Raw genomic sequence first — 23,180 nt, 5'->3', positions numbered from 1 at the left:
AACCTCAAAATGTCGTCAGTCAGCATCAGTCCCGGACTGGACGTGTTGTTCACTGGGAGCCTCCACTCCCAGCTGAGTCACCTTGTGGGTCTGCTACAGCTGCTGGACTGGGGGGAAGTTACACACTGGCTACTGGCTACCATGACAAGCCCCTCGGTACTTACGTAAATGTCAGCACTCTGATTTCTGTTTCACCAGGACTTTAATCAAGTGGGACGCACAAGTGTGACCAACACCTGATTAACAAATGCTGTTTACACATTTCTATGTTGTATCAAGTCCTGCCATGCAAAAAGGGCCTGTTTTTCGCATAATGCACTAGTTTGTTTCAACAAATTACTTTAAAGTAAGTTTAGTAGTTCACTATACCTAGAAAGAAATATGTTCATATTCTTCCAACTGACAACATTTTATATTTGCCTTCTTTCCATCTGTAACTGGCCGGTATATGGACCAACTGGAATTATTGGCTTTGTTTTGGTCTTGGACTGGTTTAAGCTTTTTTACTTTGTCCTACATCTCTTTACAGAATAACATTATGTCTATAGTACTGTGAACCATCCACACACCTACCTGGCTTAGTGCTATTGCAGAGGATAGAAGAAATATTCTTGTACAGAGTTTCTAGGGCCTTGAAATTGTCCACATAGAAAACTTTAGATGGGTCGTCACCAGCCATGGTCAACAATTGTGTCTTATTTGCATCTTTCACTCCAATACTGATCACAGTGATTCCGTTGTTTCGCAGTGCATCAGAGTTGGGCTTCAGTTGGTATGGGTCGGTGGCTTCCCCGTCTGTGATCACCATGAGAATCTGAGGCACCTTGAGTGCTTTCCGGCCACCATGCTGCTCATTAAAGAAGTCTAATGAGTACTTCAAGGCTTTGCTGGTGTAGGTGTCTTCGTTTAGTAGCTCTAGTTCTTTTATTTGTGCAAGAACTTTTTGTTTGGAGTCATGGTCCTTAAGAGTAAAAACAGACTCGACCCTGGTGGAGTAACGAATGACCCCAAAGCGAGTCAGGTCCTTGCCAACTGTGGTTTGGTTTACTATTGACTCCATAAACGTCTGCATGCTTTTGAAATTTGTTTCACCTATGCTTTTAGACCCGTCCACCAGAAAAATAATGTCTGCTTTTTCTGTCTTCTTGCATTCTGAATAAAAAAAATATGAACAGAGTAGTTAATAGGGAAAGTGAAAAACTGATTAGTTATTCATCTCATGAAAAAAATCCATTAAAAATGACAAAATAACATCAACTAAACTGCTAAGCACGTCCTAGACGTATCTCTGTACAAAACACAAAGACTGATTTAGATGTTGGATCTTGTTAGCTGGCAAGCTAGTCACTGATCCATCCTGTGGTCAGTAAGGTAGCTGCTAAAGCCACAAAGACTCTTCTGTGCATTTCTATTTCACCAGTTACATAGCATTTGTGGCGAAATGTTAATTGATGTAAACAGAACCAACTGTACAGTCAGATGAAGAGGCCGATAGGTCCTTCAAACTTGCTATGTTTTGTTTTTATCTGTTTATGTTTTCAGCTTTATTCCTAATTGAATGATGTCTGATTGTATTTGTTTTTACATTCCTGAGCCAAATTTAGTTCAAATCAACTGGATTCAAGAGATTTTGGCTGTGGCGCCGACTGCATCCAGATACTTCTCTATATTTTAGTTTTTCATCTGTTATTTTTGTCAACGTAACTGCTCAAACATGTTTTACCTATGACAGAAATAGTCTACAGTCATCGGATACAGTATGTGTATATATATATATATATATAAATAACTGTATATATATAACTGTTTTTTAATTATCGTACTGCTCTTACCTCTAGTTGGGTCGCAGAGCTTTAAGGCCACTTTCTTCTCCAAGTCTTTCAACCCATCAAAGTTGCTCTCAGTAAAAACCCTCTCTGAGGAATCAGTGATCTCTACCAGCTGGGAGGTGATGGCTTTCCCCACTCCAATGGCGTAGACCAACACTCCCTTAGCTCTCAGAGCCGCAGCGGGGCCTATAACACTGTCTTGGGACTCACCGTCTGTTATTACTATCAGCCACTGCCTCAGATTAGAACGCCCTCCGCTGGTTTCCTTGAAATACTTCGACACCTCTGTGATGGCATTTCCTGTGAGCGTGCCTTCTTTGATATGCTTCATGTTATCAATGGCTTTCCACATTTCTTCCTTGCTGTAGTATTGGTTGAGGGGGAACTCCAGTTTGAAGTTGCTGCTGAACTGCATGACACCTACATGCAACTCATTTTGCCCAACGGCGGACATGCTGATAACAGATTTCATGAAGTTTTTCATTTTCTTGTAGTCTTCGTCACTGATGCTCTCAGAGCTGTCAGTTAAGAAAAATACGTCACCCAGTATGTCTTTGCAAACTGTGGACACAGAAGACAGAAATGTTAACGTGGTGTTCCCGTTTTACCCCTTAGTCATTGGATACTGACTATGTTTACATGCACACACATTTTCCACTGCTATTCCAAATCTGATAATATTCTCCATAGGGATAATCCTAATTAGGTAATTTAATTAGATATATTTTTTTAAACCTGCTGTTAAATCAGGTATTTCGGGCCACAACAATACCAAAAAGAGCCTGCGAAATCCTGAATACATGGGCAAATTGATAGCATTTCAGTTGTCATGTCAGTTTTCCGAAAAGTAACAATATGTGGCATGCATAGCTAATGCATGTAGTGACTATGCCATAAGCTTTTAAATAAGAGGAATGCAAATGGAGTTAGAAGTCCAGTCTAATTCCTTACTGTCTGGAGAACAGATGTGTCTGAAGATATCATTCTTGATTGACTTCAGGGCATCAAAATTCTGAACAAAGAAAGTCCTCGTTTGGTCGCCGGCAATCTCTTGCAGCTGAGTCTGGTTTGCTTTACTCACTCCGACGGCATAGATAATGACACCTTGATCTCTCAAATCTGCAGCAGGAGCTGTTACTTCATCCTTGGATTCCCCATCGGTAATGACAATCAGGTACTTTGGAACTTTCCGATCCCGAGCTTCCTCAAAGTGGGTTGCCATGGATGACAGCGCCTTTCCAGTCTTGGTGTCACCTCCTTTGTGTTCAATACTCTTTACAGCTTCCTTCAGTTTATCAGCATCTGAGTAGGTTTTCAGGTTGAATTCCTTCGTTGGCAAATCAGCATATTTCACAAGGCCCATGCGGATATGTCCTGGCCCAATACGGAAAATACTAATGAACTCAATGATGAACGTCTGCATGTCAGCAAAGTCTTGGTTCCCAATGCTTCCTGAGTCGTCCATCAAAAAGAAGAAGTCTGCTTCATCCTTCTGATCACATGCTGGAGAGAAAGACTACAAGGAGTTAGTTCTTTTCACACAGTTAAAAAAAGTAAGGTTTAACATTAACATTAAAACAAAAAAGGCTAAACTTAAAGAACGGCTACTGAATAGGAAACAAGTAAAGTTTTATATCCCCACAGCACATACATATAAATACATATTTGTATAAATATGTGTATATATATATATATATATAACTTGGAAATATTTGCGTAATTGATGACAATAAAAACAACAGAGGTTCAAACCTTCTTTGACGTCTTCTTTACTTGTATCTAGTGCTTCTTCAATGATGTTAGTGCACAGGGTTTTCTGCAGGTTCTCCGTGATGGTTTTCAGATCTTTGAAACTGTCCACGCTATAAACATGCTTATGGAAGGGGTAGGACACCATCTTCTCTAGTTCAGCCTTGCTTGCATTTTCAATTCCTACAGCGTAAAGTGTGACACCAGCCCGGCGGAGAATGGCTGCCGCTTCTGTCACACTATCTTGGGATTCACCATCGGTGATCACTACTGCCACCTGCTGGACACTCTTCCTGCTGCCTTTCTGCTCTGTGAAGATTTCTTTCCGAGTGAAGTTTAGAGCAGCTCCAGTGTTTGTCCCCCCTCCCTGGTAATACAGGATATTCAGGAACTGCAGGATTTCGTTCTTGTCATTGAAACTGTTAAGGTAGATTTGAGCTGTGGGCGTGCTACTGTACGTAACAACGCCCACACGGACTCTTTTCTGATTGACATCCAGGCTGCTCACAATCGAGTGCAGGAAAGTGCGCACCATCTGGAAGTTGGTGGGCCCAATGCTTGCCGACCCATCAACGATGAACACAACGTCTGCCTTTATTACTCCTTTGCAATCTGTGAAAGAAGTGTAATCAGTTAACTTGTACTGGACAAAAAGGACCTGTATCAGAAAAGATCCAATGGTATGCAAGTTTATGGATCTGCATATCATATCATATCATATCATACATCATATCAAAATTAAATCAGTCAAAAATCCTGTCTGTCATCTTCTGCATAAAAATACAAATGTATCACCACCCTGGACATTAAAGTATTTGTGTTCATTTATTCCATTGTTGAGCCATCTGCTACTTAATCATTCAAATAATTTTTATAATGAAATATATTACTGGAATACTCATGTAATGCAGTCTTTAAAATCTGCTGTGTGAGCTATTTCTTGTGACTGTCTAATTTGCGATCTACTTTACATGGAACATTTTTTAAACATCATTAAACAGTATAATATACTATAATACTTTTAAAATGTAGTGTAAGTCAGAATGTATTAAATAGAACTGTCTAACTGCTAACTGAAAAATGACTAAACAAGAAATACAACTACTGGTTAGGTAAGTAGGTGCCCAAAGGATGTTTCTCACCTTCAGTAACATTGGTGTCCAGTTTCTCCGTCTTGATGCTATCTTTTAAAAGAGTTACTCTGGGAGAATCATATGCGTACCCAACACTGGCAAATGAGCGTAGAAAATCCATTGATGCACCTGCGCTCATCGCAGCAAGCGTTGTCCCTTCTGATTTGATTGCATAAGCCTCCGTAAACACACTATCATCTGAGTCTTTTCCACTCACAACGACCAGGAACTGTCGGTAGCCTTTGTGTGCCCGGCCTCCCGACTCACTGGTGAAAAATTGAGCTTTGGCGTAGGCCAGAGCGGCCCCCAGGTTACGTGGTCGATTGGGTTGTGGGCGCAGGCGGAAACGTTTGACAGCAGCCAGGGTCTTCGATCTACTTGGATGAGCATTGAGAAGGAATTCAACATTGGTTTGTTGGCCATACTGAGCCAAACCGATACGGTTGGTGGATGATCCAACATCCAGATCAGTGATCAATTTGGTAAGGTTAGACTTAAAATCAACAAATTGTCCTTGAGCTATGCCACTGTCCACCAAGAAGAAAACATCTGCAAACTTTTCTGCCAAAGCTGAAAGAAAACCAAAACAAAAAACTTATTACATTTTATTACAATACATTACAATCAAAACAAAGAGGTTGTTGATTCATTATGTAAGTTTATGTACACCCACAATTTCTTTCTGACTCCACCCTGCCAACCCTCAGATTCATGGCTATTTCATCAAGGTTGGCGAGGGTACAAAGAGTTAAGCTTAACTGACCTTTTAAACTGAGTAGTTTCTTTTTACAAATTATTTGATGGCTACATCTTGTGTATGTTGAAGCACATGGGAGTTATTGTTGTACTGTGGTATCAAATTCGGTGTCAAGAATCATGGAATTTCACTAGTGTTGGTATTAAATCTCTGGTATCGTTACATCTCTACCAAAAGCTGACTCTGCACACAAAGTCTTGTTTTTCAGGTTTCACACCACTGGTTATGGTTAAAAGTGGATGAAACACCTTCAGAATGTATGCATCATTATGCCCATTTGTACAACTCATATCCCTCTAAGATGGAAGGATTTTTGTCCTACTGTCAGTGGATGATTGGGAACCAGTAGACTTTTGTCTTTGGATGTGTTCACACAAGAAACTAAAGCAAACTGACACCTTACCTATGCATATACATTTTCTAACTTGTCAAAAAGACTACTACAGTTAACAAACCCAGAATGATCTCAATACAACAGACCAAAACCTTATTCATAGTTGGTCACTGAGCCCTGGACGGCAACACATTCCAAAATGGCAGCCTACACTGGACACACTGTGGAACCGCAGGCATGCAAATTATCCATTAATTTCAAGCCATGAATATTTATATCACCTCTAATATAAGATACTATAAGAAGAAAAACAAACTCCAGTTTGGAGATGTTTACATCCCTCCTCTTACACTGCTACCAGAATGAAAGCATACAAAAGTACAGACTCAGGATGTCCCGGCCCAATCTCAAAGATTGGTGTCAGCACTGATCAAGGCTTTTTTTTGGGAGAGAGTGGTAGAGAGCCGACCCAACCGTGCTCCACAGGCCACTGCAAGGGGAACAAAAGCCCCGCAAACAAAAAGGCAATATGAATAATTAATAAATGTAATCTGTGCAAAAGATGAAGTGACCACGGAAATAAACACTCAACAGAAAACAGACAATTCATTCAGGTAACTCAGGTAAAAGTTGCACCAAAGCACCAAACACTGGAGAGAGAAACTTCTTCCAGACAACGATAAGACGAAACAGATGACAGAAATGACTCCTCGTCATTTAGTGCGTCTGATCACACAACAACCATCCACCATTTTGGCTAAAAAAACTTGAGTTAACTCTGTGTAGAAAATCCCTACTTAAGTTAGTTGGCAGGCATCAGAAGTCTTGTTTTTCCTTCCAAGTGGGCGTTCCAATAAGGGTATGACGTCACGTGAAAACTAGGAATTGGACGCTTTTGTACATTTCAAAAGATAGACTTTGGCTTGTTATTTTTCTTGGTTAGTTATTTAAGTATTTATTGCAAAAAGAATAAATGCACAACTATATATATGTTTCCTCCAATACTTTGCCTCACCTTGCCTCTGATCCTCCATGGAGATACAAACAGTTTGCAGCAGACTGTCCGTCTTGCTCTGGAGATCCTGGAAGCTATCGATGGAGAACACAAAGCGTCCTGGAGGCCGGTTGGCGATGGATTCAAGCCCCATCTGGTTGCGTGTTCGTACCCCGATGCCAAACACTAGGACTCCGTTCTTCCTCAGGTTCTGTGCTGGCACTACAACATCATCCGTGGACACTCCATCTGTGATGACAATAGCGATCTGAGGTACTCGTTTGTTGGCTCGGCTCCCTCCCTCTGGGGTGAAGTACTTCTCCAGGAGGTAGGTGATGGCCTGGCCCGTTTTTTTGCCTTCTCCTCGGTAGGGGATTCTTTCCACTGCAGCCAGCAGGGATTTCTTTTCTGTGTAATCCTTAAGCAGGAACTCCGAGTAAGTTTGATCACTGTCCTGAGCCAAGCCGATTCGAACTTTATTAGTGCCGATGTCTAGGGCTTTTATCATTTTGTTTAGGAGACTCTGGATATCACGAAAGTTATCAGAGCCGATGGAGCCATCGACTAAGAAGACGATGTCGGCCAAGGTGGCATTTTCACATGCTGGACAGGGGAAGAATAAGGTCACCATTGCATGCGCAAAAATAGGTATTGTGGGAAAACATTACAAAGTCAGAGAGTAACATTACAGACTAATAAAATATAATTGAAACAACTTCACTCGTTGTTTTGTAGCCAAAGGAAGTTACTTTTTTCTTCAAAATGGTTACAGTACGGTACTTTATTGTTCCAGAATTCTTTATAAAGAAAACTACAGAAATACCAAGAATGTACTGTTCCACTCTGTTCACCTGTTCTCTGAGCAGTGATGCCATAGGAACACGCTGCTATGATGAGGCCGAATAGAAGACTCGTTCTTTCCTTCATGTTGGGACGGGTCCTGAGTTTCTCTCCTCCTAGAATACAAATATAACAGGAGTTAGTTCGGAACTTTTTTCTACACAAACTTAATTCAAAGCAGTGAGTCTAAATATTTTGCAATTTGTGGGTTAAAATGTCTCAACTCGCCCTCCACTGTTTTAAATCGCCCTGAACCTTGTGAGTCCAATGCTGGCATAGAGCAGACAGTTTGGGACGACTTTATGTCAGAGATTTCTATAAAAAAACTGCGTTAACGCCGCCTAATCAGAGGAGGGAGGTGGGAACTGTACACTGTTACAGAGACCACTGTAAATAATTTTATAAGGAGTAGGTCCTAGACCTGCACACAAACACAAAAGATGAACATAACGTTAGACTTAAAGCGGTTACTCAGGGTATTTGTTATGACACATTTGTTTTGGATTGCTAGTTTAAGATTTTGTTTATGTATAATAATATATATAGTTCATTTTCAAGTTCACTAAAACTTACGTTGCAGTACTGCAGGGGGTACCTGACTTTTTTTCCTAAAAAAAGGATACTATAAGTTTCATAAATAAAATCTAAATTTAAAATTCAATAAATCATATTTCATATTCAATATTCCTGTTGAAGAGTTTGATTACTGCAGTTTCCTCCCTGTCACCGACAATGACAGAGATCCTCTGAGAAGCTCATGTTTCTCATTAAATCATACGTAACTCATCAAAAAGATGCAGTTCAATGCAATTTCAGTGCCATCGTAGTGTTATTGAATGATGATGTCATATCTCTTTTATTGCCTCTATTTTATCTTTATATTCATATTTCTCTATGTTCAATGTAATGCACCAATATACCAAGGCAAATTCCCTGAATGTTAAAAACCTACTTGGCAATGAAAATGATTCTGACAAATAATTTAATGCCATAAATTCACTGATGGATCCTTTTTTTGAAATTAAGCATTTATGGGTTTTTCTAAACAAACCAGTGTATAATATAGCCTTTTCCCCCTACAAAAATGTTTTACATGTAGTTATATTTCAAAAACAATGTAAATAATGGATGTGACTGGAAACATCACAAACTGGCGTAACAGGACAGGCGAACTCTGCAGTGGGTGATTAAAACTGCCCAGATGATCATTGATGCTCATCAGGGATATCTCTGAAGTGAGGATACTGAAAGACAGCACCCACCCCAAACTATTCCTCAACAATTAATCACACAAATTCTATTTTGACAATTAAAAGCAGCATAAGGTTTAAGGTTCCTTAAAATATCATGAAAACTACTCTCTGACCAATATTCACAGAAACAACCTCTCTCATCCTCTCTACGCTGAGCTGAGGCAGCTCGGGAGTAGCTCAGCACCTCCAACATCCACAACCACAGCTCCCAGTACCTCCAACATCCACAACCACAGCTCCCACTACCTCCAACATCCACAACCACAGCTCCCATTACCTCCAACATCCACAACCACAGCTCCCACTACCTCCAACATCCACAACCACTGCTCCCACTACCTCCAACATCCACAACCACTGCTCCCAGTACCTCCAACATCCACAACCACAGCTCCCACTACCTCCAACATCCACAACCACAGCTCCCACTACCTCCAACATCCACAACCACAGCTCCCACTACCTCCAACATCCACAACCACAGCTCCCAGCACCTCCAACCTCTGCTGATTGAGATGATCTATTAACCTGTTAAGCAACTGTTTTTTACACATGTGCAGTTTTTGCTTACCATATTCCACTTTATTGCATTTAGTGTAAATATATTTCTTTAGATTTTTATATTTTCATTTTATTTTTATTGTATTTAATTCTCATTCCCCTGTGCTGCTGTAACACATGTGGGGATCAATAAAGGAATATCTTATCTTATAAAATAATCTGCTCAAAATTCATCCAAAATCTCTGGTTTTACGCAAACTTCCTGCAGTTACTGAGTTCAGTGTTTGGGTTCATTGTTCAGTTTATCAGCTGTTCTCTGCTGTTATTGTTATTGTTGATAATATAAAACATCTATAAAACCTGTCAGTTTACTCAGAAATAGATTAAAGAAAAAGGTTTGGAACAGCTGCTCTACATGACGGAGAGTCAGTGTGTTCTGAACAAACACATATTATCATAAAAAACTAAACAGAAACTGATGAAAAACAAAGTTAACTGTGGTACAGAGCTGTGTTCAGACTGTCTGTGGCTCTCAGCTCCAAACCCACTGCTTCCCATAGTCTGCCATACACTAATGACACCTGACAGGCATTATTAATCAGTTCTCCTAAAGATCTTCACACTGAACTGGTAAAATCCACATTTATGTACACAGGTAAAGAGACACTTACAGATCTGCTGCTGCATGCGATCCCTCCGCTCCCAAACTCAGGAGTCCCGACTGTCACGCAGGGAGCTGCAGTTTCTGGAGGTATTAAGAGAGTGAGGAGGGAGGAGGTAGGGTAGGGCTCCTCCTCCAACACTCTGCAGGAGAGGTATGAACTCCAGACCTTGATATATGAATCAGATTTGAATCATAGGAACCCAATAATCAGTGCAGCTATTTCTGAGCTCCAGAGAGGAGCCCCTGGGGGCTTTTATTTTTAAACAACTGAACAACTAAATCATATTTTAGTTTAACTTCCAGAAAGTTCCAGTGTGTAACATTGAGAAGGATCTATTGTTAGAAATGTAATATAATATTCACAGCTATGTTTTCATTAGTGTATAATCACCTGAATAGAAGAATGTTTTCATTACGTTAGAATTAGACGTTTTTATCTCCTGAGGTCCTGCCATCTTTCTACGGTAGCCCAGAACAGACAAACCAACACTGACTGTAGACAGCGACTTTTACGACCATTGAGAGGCATCACCAATAAGTCCATTAAAACGCTCCAATTAATTCAGAACGCTGCAGCACGAGTACTGACAGGAACTAGAAAAAGAGATCACATCTCTCCTGTACTAGCTACTCTGCACTGGCTCCCTGTAAAATGTAGAATTGAATTTAAAATCCTCCTCCTCACCTATAAAGCTCTTCATGGTCAGGCCCCTTCATATCTTAAAGAGCTCATAGAACCCTATTACCCCTCTAGAACACTACATTCTCTGAATGCTGGGCTACTTGTGGTTCCTATAGTCTCTAAAAGTAGAACAGGAGCCAGAGCCTTCAGTTACCAAGCTCCTCTCCTGTGGAACCAGCTTCCAGTTGTGGTTCGGGAGGCAGACACCCTCACCACATTCAAGAGTAGGCTTAAGACATTCCTCTTTGATAAAGCTTATAGTTAGGGCTGGATCAGGTGAGTCCTGAACCATCCCTTAGTTATGCTGCTATAGGCCTAGACTATCGGGGGATTTCCCATGGTGCACTGAGCTACTCTCTTCCTCTCTCTTTCTGCACTCATTCATGTCCCATTAATGCATGTTACTAACTCCACTTCTTCCCCGGAGTTCTTGTGCTTTCTCGTCTCGCAGGTTCTCATGGATCCTGGTGGAGCCTCCTGCCATGGTCCTGCTTGACTGCCATTGCCAATACTGTTGTTGCTGTGCACCTGTCTGTCTGTCTGTCTGTCTCTCGCTCTCGCTCTCTCTCTCTCTCTCTCTCTCTCTCTCTCTCACCCCAACTGGTCGAGACCTGTCCTAGGTTTCTGCCTTTTAACAGGCAGTTTTTCCTTGCCCTTGTCTCCAAGGTCTTGCTCATGGTGGTACTGTTGGGTCTCTGTAATTAATGTTATAAAGAGTTCGGTCTAGACCTGCTCTATTTGAAAAGTGTCCTGAGATAACTTCTGTTATGAATTGGCGCTATACAAATAAAATTGAATTGAATTGAATTAAATTGAATCAGCGAACAGCAAAAACCACAAAACACTGGCAGTGAGTGACAGCGGATGCTTACAACAAAACATTTACTGACTTATTACTGTTGCTGTCCGATTCTGACAAATTATGTTATTCAATGTCCTTTATATTTTTTCATATTAACGTTCTAATGTGAGGCCATTAGGAAGCCAGCTTTGCTGTATCTTCTTCTAGACATCAGTTTATTGTGAGCTGAAGGTGACTTGATGCTGTGAAATATTTTTAAATGTGAGGGAAAAGAAACCACTGACACAAGTAACTTTATTTTTTTTTCTTTTTCTTTCATATATATCTTTATTGGGTTATCAAGACACAATACATGTTCAATCAGTAAGGAAACATTTTACCCATTTTTCCCCCTTTTAGAACACCAACAAACCCCCCCAAATGAAAAAACAGGAGGGGTGAACAGTAGTCAAACCAACAAAAAACAAAAAGTAAAAAGGGACGCGATGCTTGGAAAGAAAATAAAAAATGAACTATAACAATTTGTATATGTTGTGCCTGGAGTTCGACCTCCATATCATTGCACCAAAGACAATTAGTGGCCAAAAAAAAAAAAAAAGTTACATCAGTTTAATCATCTAGGGAGGGAATGGAATTAAGGAAAGAATGGGATTCCAAGTTTTATAAAATTTGCCGGAGCACCAACAGCAAGTAACTTGTTGAAACTGATGACATCAAAGATTTTGAGTGCCAATTTTACAATACAAATAAAACTATGGGGAAAATTACTAAAGCTACTTGATCAAAAATGTTATTTTCACTTAAAAAATAAAGTTCATAATCAGTTTAAAAATTCTTTTTTAGTTAAATTAAAAATAATTTTTTTTTTACAGTGTCAGCAATACGTCCACCGCTAGTAACAGTCCACCCAGTTTCTTTGTCAACATCACTTCTGCCGTGCTGTGACTTTTGCTGTCACTTCTTGAGGCCACCGTACGAAAGCTCAGCTGTATTCAGTTGGTTGCAGTCTGCAACTTCAGCACTATATGAGGCTAAATCCTAAACGCTGGACACCAAACTCCTAAGATCCACCAGCAACAAATAATTTGCAGTCCTTTCAAAGGTTTATTAGAACCTTTGAGCTTCAGCGTGAGCTAACAGCAAAAAGACGCTGCCCACCCCTACCGAACCTGAGACTGAGGCTGGAACCAATCAGCTCTCTGGAACAACCTGCACACTCACAGACTAACATTCAATCAGCCAAACTGACCTGCAGCCCGTCATGCACAGGTAGTCCAGCAGAGTGCGAGAGGCACCCACAGCACAGGCACAGGGGAGAGTACTTACATTAACACATACATGTTCACACGAGCTCAGGGTGCTAACAGGACCTTCTGCAGCTTCACAATAAAAGCATTTCACTAGTGAAACAGACTTTTATTGTAAAGTAGTCACAGGAAATGCAATGTGTTTTCAGCTGTCAGTCTAGAACCAATTCTCATTTACAACAACTACCTGGACAAGATGCAGCGACAGGAGCAAAGACGTTACTACAATACATTTTGTACAAGTGATAAAGTTGTGCTTTTGTACGTGTGCTCCATGTTTCAGTGTCCTTACCACAAAGCCCTGGTTCAATTCCAACCGCCTTTTTAGGCGAAGAAGCTGTGTTAGACGTGTTTACAGTCCAAGGAATAAATAATGAAAGACTGAATTTATGTTATGGCGTTTGTTAAGTGCTGTTAAAGCCCCTGAGATGAGAAACAACCTGCTTTTATTTATTCTCCCACTCGTTGGTCTGGTGGGGAGAGCTTAAAGTCACAGTTTGTTTGGATATTTGAAGATAATCCAGAGCTAAAGTCTGAGAAACAGGAAGCCCGTTGAAGTGGTGCGTTCACTGTGTGGCAGAGATTGTGTGTTTGTTGTTCAGGGTGAGAAGGGCCAGCAGGGACCCAAAGGATACCCAGGACGTAAAGGGAACCCGGGTTGAGGTAACATATTGTATTATAATCTTTTTAGTCATCTCAGGCCTCAATAACTTCCTCGATTGAAAATGTTCTTCCTTTGCTATCATCTAACATTTATTTTAAAAAGAATTATATAATCTGTTGCTTCAATAACGTCCTGAAAACATCCTCAGAGTGTTTGCAGGAAACATGTTCTTACTTCAGTAACACGTTATATGTCAACTCCCTGCGGGGTCTTTTCTCTATTTTGTGTCTTCTCGTCTCCTTTCTCCTCCGACCGGACTGTGACCTGGAGATCAATCTCAGTGCACCATTTTGAAAGACTTCTCCATTCTTTAATTGCACCTAGAGGAGACAGGAGGCTTCTGGAGGAGGTGAGAGCGGGGAAACTCCAGTGCATCCACAACGTGAGTGATATCTGTGTGTCTGGCATGAATGAAAACCTAATTGATAATATTAAAAACAAAAATGTGCTTAATTCACACAGTTCACACAGCTTTTACTCTGAAGTGTTGCAGGTATCTACACATAATACAACAGAATACATGATGAGATATAATGCGCCGTCACGTTGTGTGATAAATAGCAATTTACTGGATCATTTAATCTCACAGTGTTGCGGCATCACAAAGTCTGCAGTCAGCTCTGTGCTGTATTATTGTGCAGATAATAATAATGCAAGTATATAAGCTCCATAATACACACATTTATAATATTAAGATGAATACTGTAAGGTTTTGTTCTTCAGTAAGGGTTCTGTGGACATTCAGGTGATGAAGCTGCGGTACCAGAGGTCGCTTACTGACTGTGGAACCCATTTCGCCTCCTCCGTCCTCACGTCTCTTCCTAAGACACAAGGAAAGGAAATGAGTGACGGAAACCTGTAAAAAATGGTCAATGACTGACAGCTACGACTGCCAAACAAAAACCGTAAAATTAAAGTAAAATACTGTGGTGACCCATAAGTAAGACTGAAAGAGACATTCACCAGGGGACTGTACCTTTAAGAGAGAGGTGTGAGGGGATGCCGGTTCCGGGTTAACGTAGTGTAGCCGTTCTCTGACCTCACTCGCTGTACAGTGTGTTATTATATTAAAGTGGAGAGTAAAGCTGACTCGACGCATCTCCGTCCCTTGTCTCCTCACTTATTGCACTCCACAATACCTTATTTCAAACAATGTGTAAAAACATTAAATTTACAGAAAATTTAATTCAATTTTTAAAAGAAAAATAACATTATTTTGCAATTATTTTTCCCAAATAATTTTGATCAATCACCTTCAATAAAGGTCCTAAAATCCTAAAAGTTCTGCAGGGAAATACCGTTATTTTACAGATTTTTGCTAAATTATTACGATCAGACACCAAAATATGATCTTCAAAATTACTGTGAAATATCCTCAACTGAAAACATACTTAAGCAATACAAACAGGGACAGCTGGTATATATGAGCTAACAGGGCTAAGCCCCCCCTATCTTTTACAGTAAAGATGAAAAACTATTATTAAAAACCTTAGAACATATTGTTTGGAATTTTGGTGGAACCTAGAGCAGCAACAGCACCAAAAAGTGACAGAAAAAACCCAGGATATATGTTATATCTTGGGTTTTTCCTGTGAATGGGCTTAATTCATTCAGCCCAAGCACAGTAGCGTAAGCGTCCATTTACTTTTGATTGACAGGTGTCCTGACACGCCCCCTTCATATGCTGCCCATTTGGGCTAAATTCGATCAGCCCAAAGGCTGACCTTCGACCAATCACAGTGCAGTAGCTACAGTACAGTGACCTTCGACCAATCACAGCGCAGTAGCTACAGTACAGTGACCTTCGACCAATCACAGCGCAGTAGCCACAGTACAGTGACCTTCGACCAATCACAGCGCAGTAGCCACAGTACAGTGACCTTCGACCAATCACAGCGCGGTAGCTACAGTACAGTGACCTTCGACCAATCACAGCGCGGTAGCTACAGTACAGTGACCTTCGACCAATCACAGCGCAGTAGCCACAGTACAGTGACCTTCGACCAATCACAGCGCAGTAGCTACAGTACAGTGACCTTCGACCAATCACAGCGCAGTAGCCACAGTACAGTGACCTTCGACCAATCACAGCGCGGTAGCCACAGTACAGTGACCTTCGACCAATCACAGCGCGGTAGCCACAGTACAGTGACCTTCGACCAATCACAGCGCGGTAGCTACAGTACAGTGACCTTCGACCAATCACAGCGCGGTAGCTACAGTACAGTGACCTTCGACCAATCACAGCGCAGTAGCTACAGTACAGTGACCTTCGACCAATCACAGCGCAGTAGCCACAGTACAGTGACCTTCGACCAATCACAGCGCAGTAGCCACAGTACAGTGACCTTCAACCAATCACAGCGCAGTAGCCACAGTACAGTGACCTTCGACCAATCACAGCGCAGCGGCTACAGTACAGTGACCTTCGACCAATCACAGCGCAGCAGCTACAGTACAGTATCGTGAGCGTTAGCGTGAACATTAATGAGGTGGATTATTTACTTTCTAATAAATTTTCAAGTCTTTGGAGGAAAAAATGGAAGTACAGAGATTGGGAACACTTCATCCAAACGATGTACAAATAACACAAAAGGACAAACGACAAAATCGTAGTTTTGTGTTAACGTTACGTGGTTTCAGCTAACGGACTGGCTAAAAGCAAGTGTAGCTAGGAATTCACTTTTCTGTTTCCCATGTTTGCTGTTTGGAGGAGACTCGGTTTGGACCCAACAAGGAATTGTGGATTTAAAACATTTATCCGACAAAATTCAAATACACATGAATGCAGCACGAGCCACATTGGAAATAGTGTAAAGCTGTCATTGCTGGGTAAAGTGAACATCTGTCAGCTTAATGAGTCACCGCATCCTGTACAGAGACACAACGAGCTGGTAAAGAAAGACAGGCATTCACTATCACGGACTGTGGACTGTATTACAGTTTGTGGGGACATCAGCTCGCCCTGCAGGGGTCCGATTAATCTCCCACCTCACTCCAGCGGGGACTAGTTCTCTTTTTAGACAGTCAATCAGCAGATCACCTGTCAAACACACAAGCTGCAAAGTACACGTCTAAGACCACAGATTGTCTCAAAACAAGACAGGACCTGGAAAATGTTTCCTGCTTCATATCTGAACTGCTGACCACAGATGATCAGCCACAGCCACTGCAGCCGCTGCAACGCCGGGCAGGATGCGGCGCTCTGATAATGTGTCAGTGGCCGCACAGTGCTGTAACTTAATGGTTGAGAAGTCAAAGGCTTGCTTTGAGAAAGCCAGGCACTTGTTGTCTTTGCATGTGCACATTAGCCAATGATCTGCAGGAAGAAACTGAAAGGTGAGCTGATGGTGAGGTACAGCAGGGTGGAGTTTGACATGGTGATTAACCTGTTTGTGTCGATGTGAGCGGCGTTTTAAATAAGGTATGCCCAAGCTCTGAAACAACTCTCTCTTCTACAAATACTGTTATTTTTGCTTTGGTTTTGTACATTTATTTTTGATACATGGTGTTGCAAATTTTTGCTGGTACTTTTCTATAATGTAGTTGTAGCGCAATCGGCATGTGCTGTTGTACAGAGGGAGAGAGAGAGAGAGAGAGAGAGAGAGAGAGAGAGATGGCATCGGGTCTTTCTTTTGGGTTTGTCTCCACAGTGTTGCCGTAGTTTATTATAGTGTTGTTATAACAAAGTATACAATGTTGTTGCTGTGATGCTTCTGTTGCTGCTGTGTGACGTATTGATGAGTGTAATGCATTTGTTAGCCCACCCACCCAAAATCACCACCAGCCATCACTGAATACAAAACAGATACATCTAAAGATTTTCAATCAAAATGTCGTGGGAAATTAACTACAAATAAATTGATTGATTCTAAAATCCTTTTATTTAATGTATTCAGATGTAAATTTACAATATCAACCAATTATTCCCAAACAGTTCTTTAGAGCCGCCCAGGAGGAACTGAAAAACTAAAAATGGTTTCTCAATGAATCTGTAACATGTGTTTTTTTTTATAAAAGAAGGTTAAAATAAGGGGTGAGTTAGCATCATTCTCCTAACCCTTGGGGGCTCTTTATAAGGTAATTTTAAAAAAATTTTGGGGAAAAAAAAAAAACTTTTTAAATAAAAACCTAAAAATAAAAATTATTTTTTAAAAAAAAAAAAAAAAAAAAAAAAAAATAAAAAAAATTTTAAAAAAAAGAAACACAGCAGAAAAAGCATGAAAATCAGAATCCTCCTCCAAATTGCCAGTAATCGTCTGGATCTTTGGTGCTCCTGGAGGGGACACACACAGAGAGAAACTATTACTGAAAGGTCTTTACTGTAAAAAGTAGGATTTAATTTATAGTTCATTTCAGATAGATAGATAACTTTATTAATCCCACAATGGGGAAATTCACTTGTCACAGCAACATTTGAGTGAAATAAATAGGCTACAGATATTTAAAAAAAAAAACAGGAACATTTGCATACAGCAGGTCCAAGGTCTTATTGTCTCTGGTGGTGCATGTGACAAATTGGTTGAAGGTTCAGTTCAATTCAATTCAATTTTATTTGTATAGTGCCAATTCATAACAGAAGTTATCTCAGGACACTTTTCAAATAGAGCAGATCTAGACCGAACTCTTTATAACATTAATTACAGAGACCCAACAGTACCACCATGAGCAAGACCTTGGAGACAAAGGCAAGGGAAACACTGCCTGTTAAAAGGCAGAAACCTAGGACAGATCCTCCGGCTCTAGGTGGGCGGTCGTCTGTCTCGACCAGTTGGGGTGAGAGAGAGAGAAAGAGAGACACAGAGACAGACAGACAGACAGACAGACAGGTGCACAGCAACAACAGTATTGAGCTTGGTAACTGAAGGCTCTGGCTCCTGTTCTACTTTTAGAGACTATAGGAACCACAAGTAGCCCAGCATTCAGAGAACGTAGTGTTCTAGAGGGGTAATAGGGTACTATGAGCTCTTTAAGATATGAAGGGGCCTGACCATGAAGAGCTTTATAGGTGAGGAGGAGGAGTTTAAATTCTATTCTACATTTTACAGGGAGCCAATGCAGAGAAGCTAGTACAGGAGAGATGTGATCTCTTTTTCTAGTTCCTGTCAGTACTCGTGCTGCAGCGTTCTGAATTAATTGGAGCGTTTTAATGGACTTATTGGGGCAACCTGATAATAAAGAGTTGCAGTAATCCAGCCTTGAAGTAATAAATGCATGGATCAGTTTTTCTGCATCTGTCTGTGATAGGATGTGTCTAATTTTTGTAATATTACGTAAATGAAAGAAGGCAGTACTGGAGGTCTGCTTTATGTGGGAGTTAAATGACAAATCCTGATCAAAGATAACTCCAAGATGAGTCTCTGAGGTTTTTGGGGCCAAGAACAAGAATTTAGTTTTTTTCTGAGTTTAACATCAGAAAATTGCAGCTCATCCAGGATTTTATGTCCTTAAGACATGTTTGTAATTTAGATAATTTATTAATTTCATAACTGCGTATCATCTGCATAACAGTTAAAGTTAATGGAGTGATTCCTAATAATGTTGCCTAAAGGGAGCATATATAAAGTAAATAGTATTGGTCCAAGTACAGAACCTTGTGGAACTCCATGACTAACTGTAGTATTTATTGAAGATTCATCGTTAACATGTACAAACTGCGAACGATCTGATAAATATGACTTAAACCAGCTTAGTGCGGTTCCTTTAATGCCAATTTGATGCTCAAGTCTCTGTAAAAGAATATTATGGTCAATGGTGTCAAATGCAGCACTAAGATCTAATAATACAAGTACAGAGACAAGTCCATTGTCAGAAGCAATCAAAAGGTCATTAGATTAGCGCCTGGGTAACAGTCTACCTGAATTTGGTCATCTGGAATGCGTGGTAGCCTGGAGGTGTTTGAATCCCCGATGATGAGTATTGTACGGGAGGGATTGAGCATCCAGTTGCGGTAATTGTTACCATTGTGTTCATGGGATTGGTATAGGTGTTTTTCGATTCTTGGTTGTTTGTGGTGCTTTCATTTAGGTTTATTGGGGTTATTACCATTGCGTTTGTATTAGGGTTCCTATTTGGGTCTCCTTGTGGTGGAGCTAGTAGAGGTATTTCCGGGCTAAAAGAGAGGTTGAAATCTACTTCAAAGCTGTTTTCTCTGCTTCTTTCAAAATCTGAAATGGCGCCAGGCCATTCTGGTGATGGCTGACGGTTTTGGTTTGGATTTTCCGGTGTTTGTGCTTCCTGAATGACTTGGTGGCAAGGAATTTAGTCTAAATACGGAATTTCTTCTGCCATGGTTATTCTGTGGTCTTTTTTTTGGTGTGCTTTCTCGTGGTGTTCCTTCTTGTTCACTCCTGTGGCGTTTAGAGGGAGGTTCCCCTTCTTGGGAGGTTTCAGGTAGGTTTTGAGTATTGTGTGATTGGGGAATGGTTGGTTCTTTTGGGGTTGAGGGAATCTGTGTTGGTTCTACCTGTAGAGACGTTCAGCTGTGTTCATTATTTCTCGTAGTTTTTGTAGAGCTTCTTGTAGTACTAGAGGTTTGAGCTTTGGTAGATCTTTTTTCACCCATCTAGTGGCTACTGTAAGTGCTTCTTCCCAGTTGTCCTTTGAAAGGGCATGTAATTTGGTTGTGGTAGTGTTCTTCTAGCATTTGAAGTGTTGTATGTTTTTGGCGTTGTAGATTTTAAGGAGCTCTGTATTTGGGTTCAGGTACGCTGGTCTCACTATGTTTGTGATTTCGTTTTGGATTGTTTCCAGACGTGCCTGTGTTTGAGAATTTGGTGAGCAATTGGTATGGTGAAGCCTTGATATATTGGCTAAATGCTCTGGTAAGTTGTTGGAAGTTGCTGAGAGCCATGGTTGAACCTATGAGAGTAAAAAAAAGGGAAATAATTGGATTGGGTAATATCAGCTGGAGTATAAAAGAGCTTGTTCTTCCGAAGCACGGGCAAGGTTAGGTTTGTGAAAGTTATCTCGATGACTCCCCCCACCTCGTCCGACGACTGAGCAGTTGAACTGGGGAGCCAAAGGCAAGGCACTGGCCGCTGCACCCTATCAGAAGCTCTCTTATCCTATATTACCCTCTACAGTAGTTTATATGTCTTACATTGTAGTCCCAATTTGGGTGAATTCTGACTTAACTTTCTTGAAAGAGATAAATAGTTGTCGTGATTGTTAGGGTTAGGGAATAGGTTGGGTGTAATTGGCTACCAAATTGGGAGAAAGGGGGATAAAATCTGATACAAATTTATGAAAAAGGAAATGTGGGAACATATGGTCTAATTTTGAAAAAGCAGCATCATTTAACAGTAAGTCCACATTAAATCACATATAGAAAAACATTTCTGCTGCACTGCTTTCTTGATGTTGGATTTTGCCACATCTGTTTTTTTTGTTTTTTTTTCATTTACAAATTACAGTGGGTAAAATCTTATTTCATTGTAAAACTGTGCACAGAGCTTTGATGTCTCTCTCTGTCTCTCCATCTGTCTGTCTGTCTGTCCCTCTGTCTCTCTCTCTCTGTCTGTCTGTCCCTCTTTCTCTGTTGAATGTAAAACCACATACAACTAATGAGATTAACCTTAAAATTGCAGAAAAAAAATCTTAAATTGTCAGTATGGAGATAAACCTTTATATAACAGGCAAAACATTTAATAATATATCGCAAAAATCGTAATTATTATAGTAATTTTCTGTAAAAAAAAAGGAAAATAACTGTAGTTTGTCATTATTGGCATAACATAAAATAACAGGCGGATTGTTAATTTACAGATAATGTCTGTAATTTTACTGTTTTTTATACTATTTAAAACAGAAAAACTACTGTTAAAATTCAGAGTAATTTACTTTAAAATTATGATTTTTTTTTAGAGTGTAGTGAAAGGCAACCGTAGATGTACAGAGGATGCACAAACTGGTAAATGAGAAAGGCCTTCTGTCTCTCTGTGTTTGAGTGTGGCTCTCTTCCTGATTACTTGCGGTCTGACTGCTCACACCTGCATCCATCGACTCATCCGCCCTGCAGTACATCGACCCCGGGTTCTGCACCCGCTCTCCCCCAGAATAGGAGGAATCGTTGATTCAGCTCCTATCAACACTCTCGGCCATGTTGAGGAGGCTTATGGTCATACTTGCTTATGCTTATACACACCAGGGCACAAAGTTTATTTTTCCAGAATAAAAACAACAGCAAGAATGGCCAACACACACCCCTTTTCCCAGGAAATCCCCACAAGGGATACCTTGGGAAAAAGGATTTCTCTTTCTACCCCTAACTCCTAACCCCTAACCCTAACCCTGCCAACACACTCTGCCTTCTTCTCAGCCACTGCCTGCCGGTCGTTGTGCCTCCTGTTTTGTGATAAATGTTCGTTGCACTCCCTGAGTTTGTGTTTTGGGTTCCTGTTGTTGAACTTAACACCTCACACTGTTTGCAGTAAAACTGTTCTACCTTTGTTAACGTGTGGAATTACAGGAACGTTTGGGCATCTCAAGCCTCCGTTAACGTCCTCAAACCATTTTCCAAATGTTGCATTAAAAAAGTTCTACCATGTCACAGTATTTCCCTTCTTATCCTCTCTCCATCCACCCACCCTGGCACTGAACCTGCAGAGGCGGGAACAGATTTGTAATCCTGGGCAGAAAGTCAATGTTTGTGTGTGTGTGTTTTGGCCACAGAAGACATATCGGGGTCATTCTGGGGGATTTCTAGAGAAAAGCTGCAGTCGAGGGAGGACAGCTGACAGGTTCTGAGGAAATTCTCAAGAAAAGTTGTGTGTTCAATTTATTCTGTCTGAACAGAATAAATAGATCTTATAGGTCACATTATTTTATTTATTAGTTATATAAGGCAGCTGTTCCCAACCCTTTTCCTTAATGGAGGCTCTTCTATCATTCTGTAAACTATATTTTATGTATATTACATATTTTATTCAATAACAATAGCAGAGAACAACTGAATCTGTATTTTACTGAAGGGATGTATAAACATTTTAAATCATAAACATTAATTTTCTTCTTGTCTTCATTCCAGGGTCTCATACAAAAAGTTAATATGAGAGTATAACTGAGGCAGTTACCAACACCAGTTACTTCTTAAATCAAATATGTTTTCATGCTTAGATTGTTTGAGTTCATACATTTGAACAACTCATCAGGTCTTGCAGTGGCGGGTACTGATGCACAGTCTCAGTGCCTGAATCACATCCAGTCTCTTAATAAGAGACTTGGCTGCTGATCCATAAACGCTTCCATCCGACAAAGATCTCAGCGAGGACATTCTTTTTAACGATGAGCTCCCCATTCCCTTCCCATCAAACATTCATCACCTTTGTCGTCCATTCTCCTGATATGGTCTTAATCTTGCATCAAAAAGAACTCTTCTTTCTAATTCTTTCCCATACATCTTTCAGTTCTTTTCCTGCTGCACCCCCACTCACACCCCCACTACCTCATCAGTTGCTTTTTGTGCTCTCCTGAGTTCAAGAAGCAATATCAGCATCCATTGCACTGTTGTCTACGGTCTATATATATATATATATATGTATATATTAGTGCTTCTTTTAATCGCGATTTATTGCATGATCTTCTGCGATTTATAAAAAATATAAAAATAATGAATTCAAAAGTAGTGTATTGCGCACTTTTATTTTAAAAGTACTGCTATATGAACAATG

The 23,180-nt window shown here is 40.4% G+C and overlaps 1 protein-coding gene and 1 long non-coding RNA gene across 2 annotated transcripts in view; both read right to left on the bottom strand.

Annotated features, from left to right (window-relative positions):
* The window catches only part of LOC127362923 (collagen alpha-6(VI) chain-like), a 38,321-nt gene extending 28,192 nt beyond the window's left edge, over positions 1 to 10,129 (bottom strand). Inside the window, exons 1-8 of the mRNA XM_051399229.1 lie at positions 10,062 to 10,129; positions 7,648 to 7,752; positions 6,818 to 7,399; positions 4,721 to 5,281; positions 3,582 to 4,190; positions 2,781 to 3,332; positions 1,833 to 2,390; positions 574 to 1,152 (exon numbers count right to left, since the gene is read on the bottom strand). Coding sequence (XP_051255189.1) covers positions 574 to 1,152; positions 1,833 to 2,390; positions 2,781 to 3,332; positions 3,582 to 4,190; positions 4,721 to 5,281; positions 6,818 to 7,399; positions 7,648 to 7,723 — 3,517 coding nt within the window. The 5' untranslated portion in view covers positions 7,724 to 7,752; positions 10,062 to 10,129. The remainder of the gene's footprint in view (positions 1 to 573; positions 1,153 to 1,832; positions 2,391 to 2,780; positions 3,333 to 3,581; positions 4,191 to 4,720; positions 5,282 to 6,817; positions 7,400 to 7,647; positions 7,753 to 10,061) is intronic.
* Positions 10,130 to 15,239: 5,110 nt separating this feature from the next.
* On the bottom strand, positions 15,240 to 17,453 carry LOC127362993 (uncharacterized). The gene is made up of 4 exons (XR_007884617.1): positions 15,897 to 17,453; positions 15,702 to 15,857; positions 15,468 to 15,623; positions 15,240 to 15,389 (listed from the first exon to the last, which is right to left on the bottom strand). It is a non-coding gene; the product is annotated as an uncharacterized LOC127362993 (long non-coding RNA).
* Positions 17,454 to 23,180: the final 5,727 nt, after the last annotated feature.

Source organism: Dicentrarchus labrax, unplaced genomic scaffold (genome assembly GCF_905237075.1).
Source record: "Dicentrarchus labrax unplaced genomic scaffold, dlabrax2021, whole genome shotgun sequence".
NCBI lineage: Eukaryota > Metazoa > Chordata > Actinopteri > Moronidae > Dicentrarchus > Dicentrarchus labrax.
Note: the sequence above shows the minus strand (reverse complement) of the source record. Positions and strands in the feature narration are given on the sequence as shown.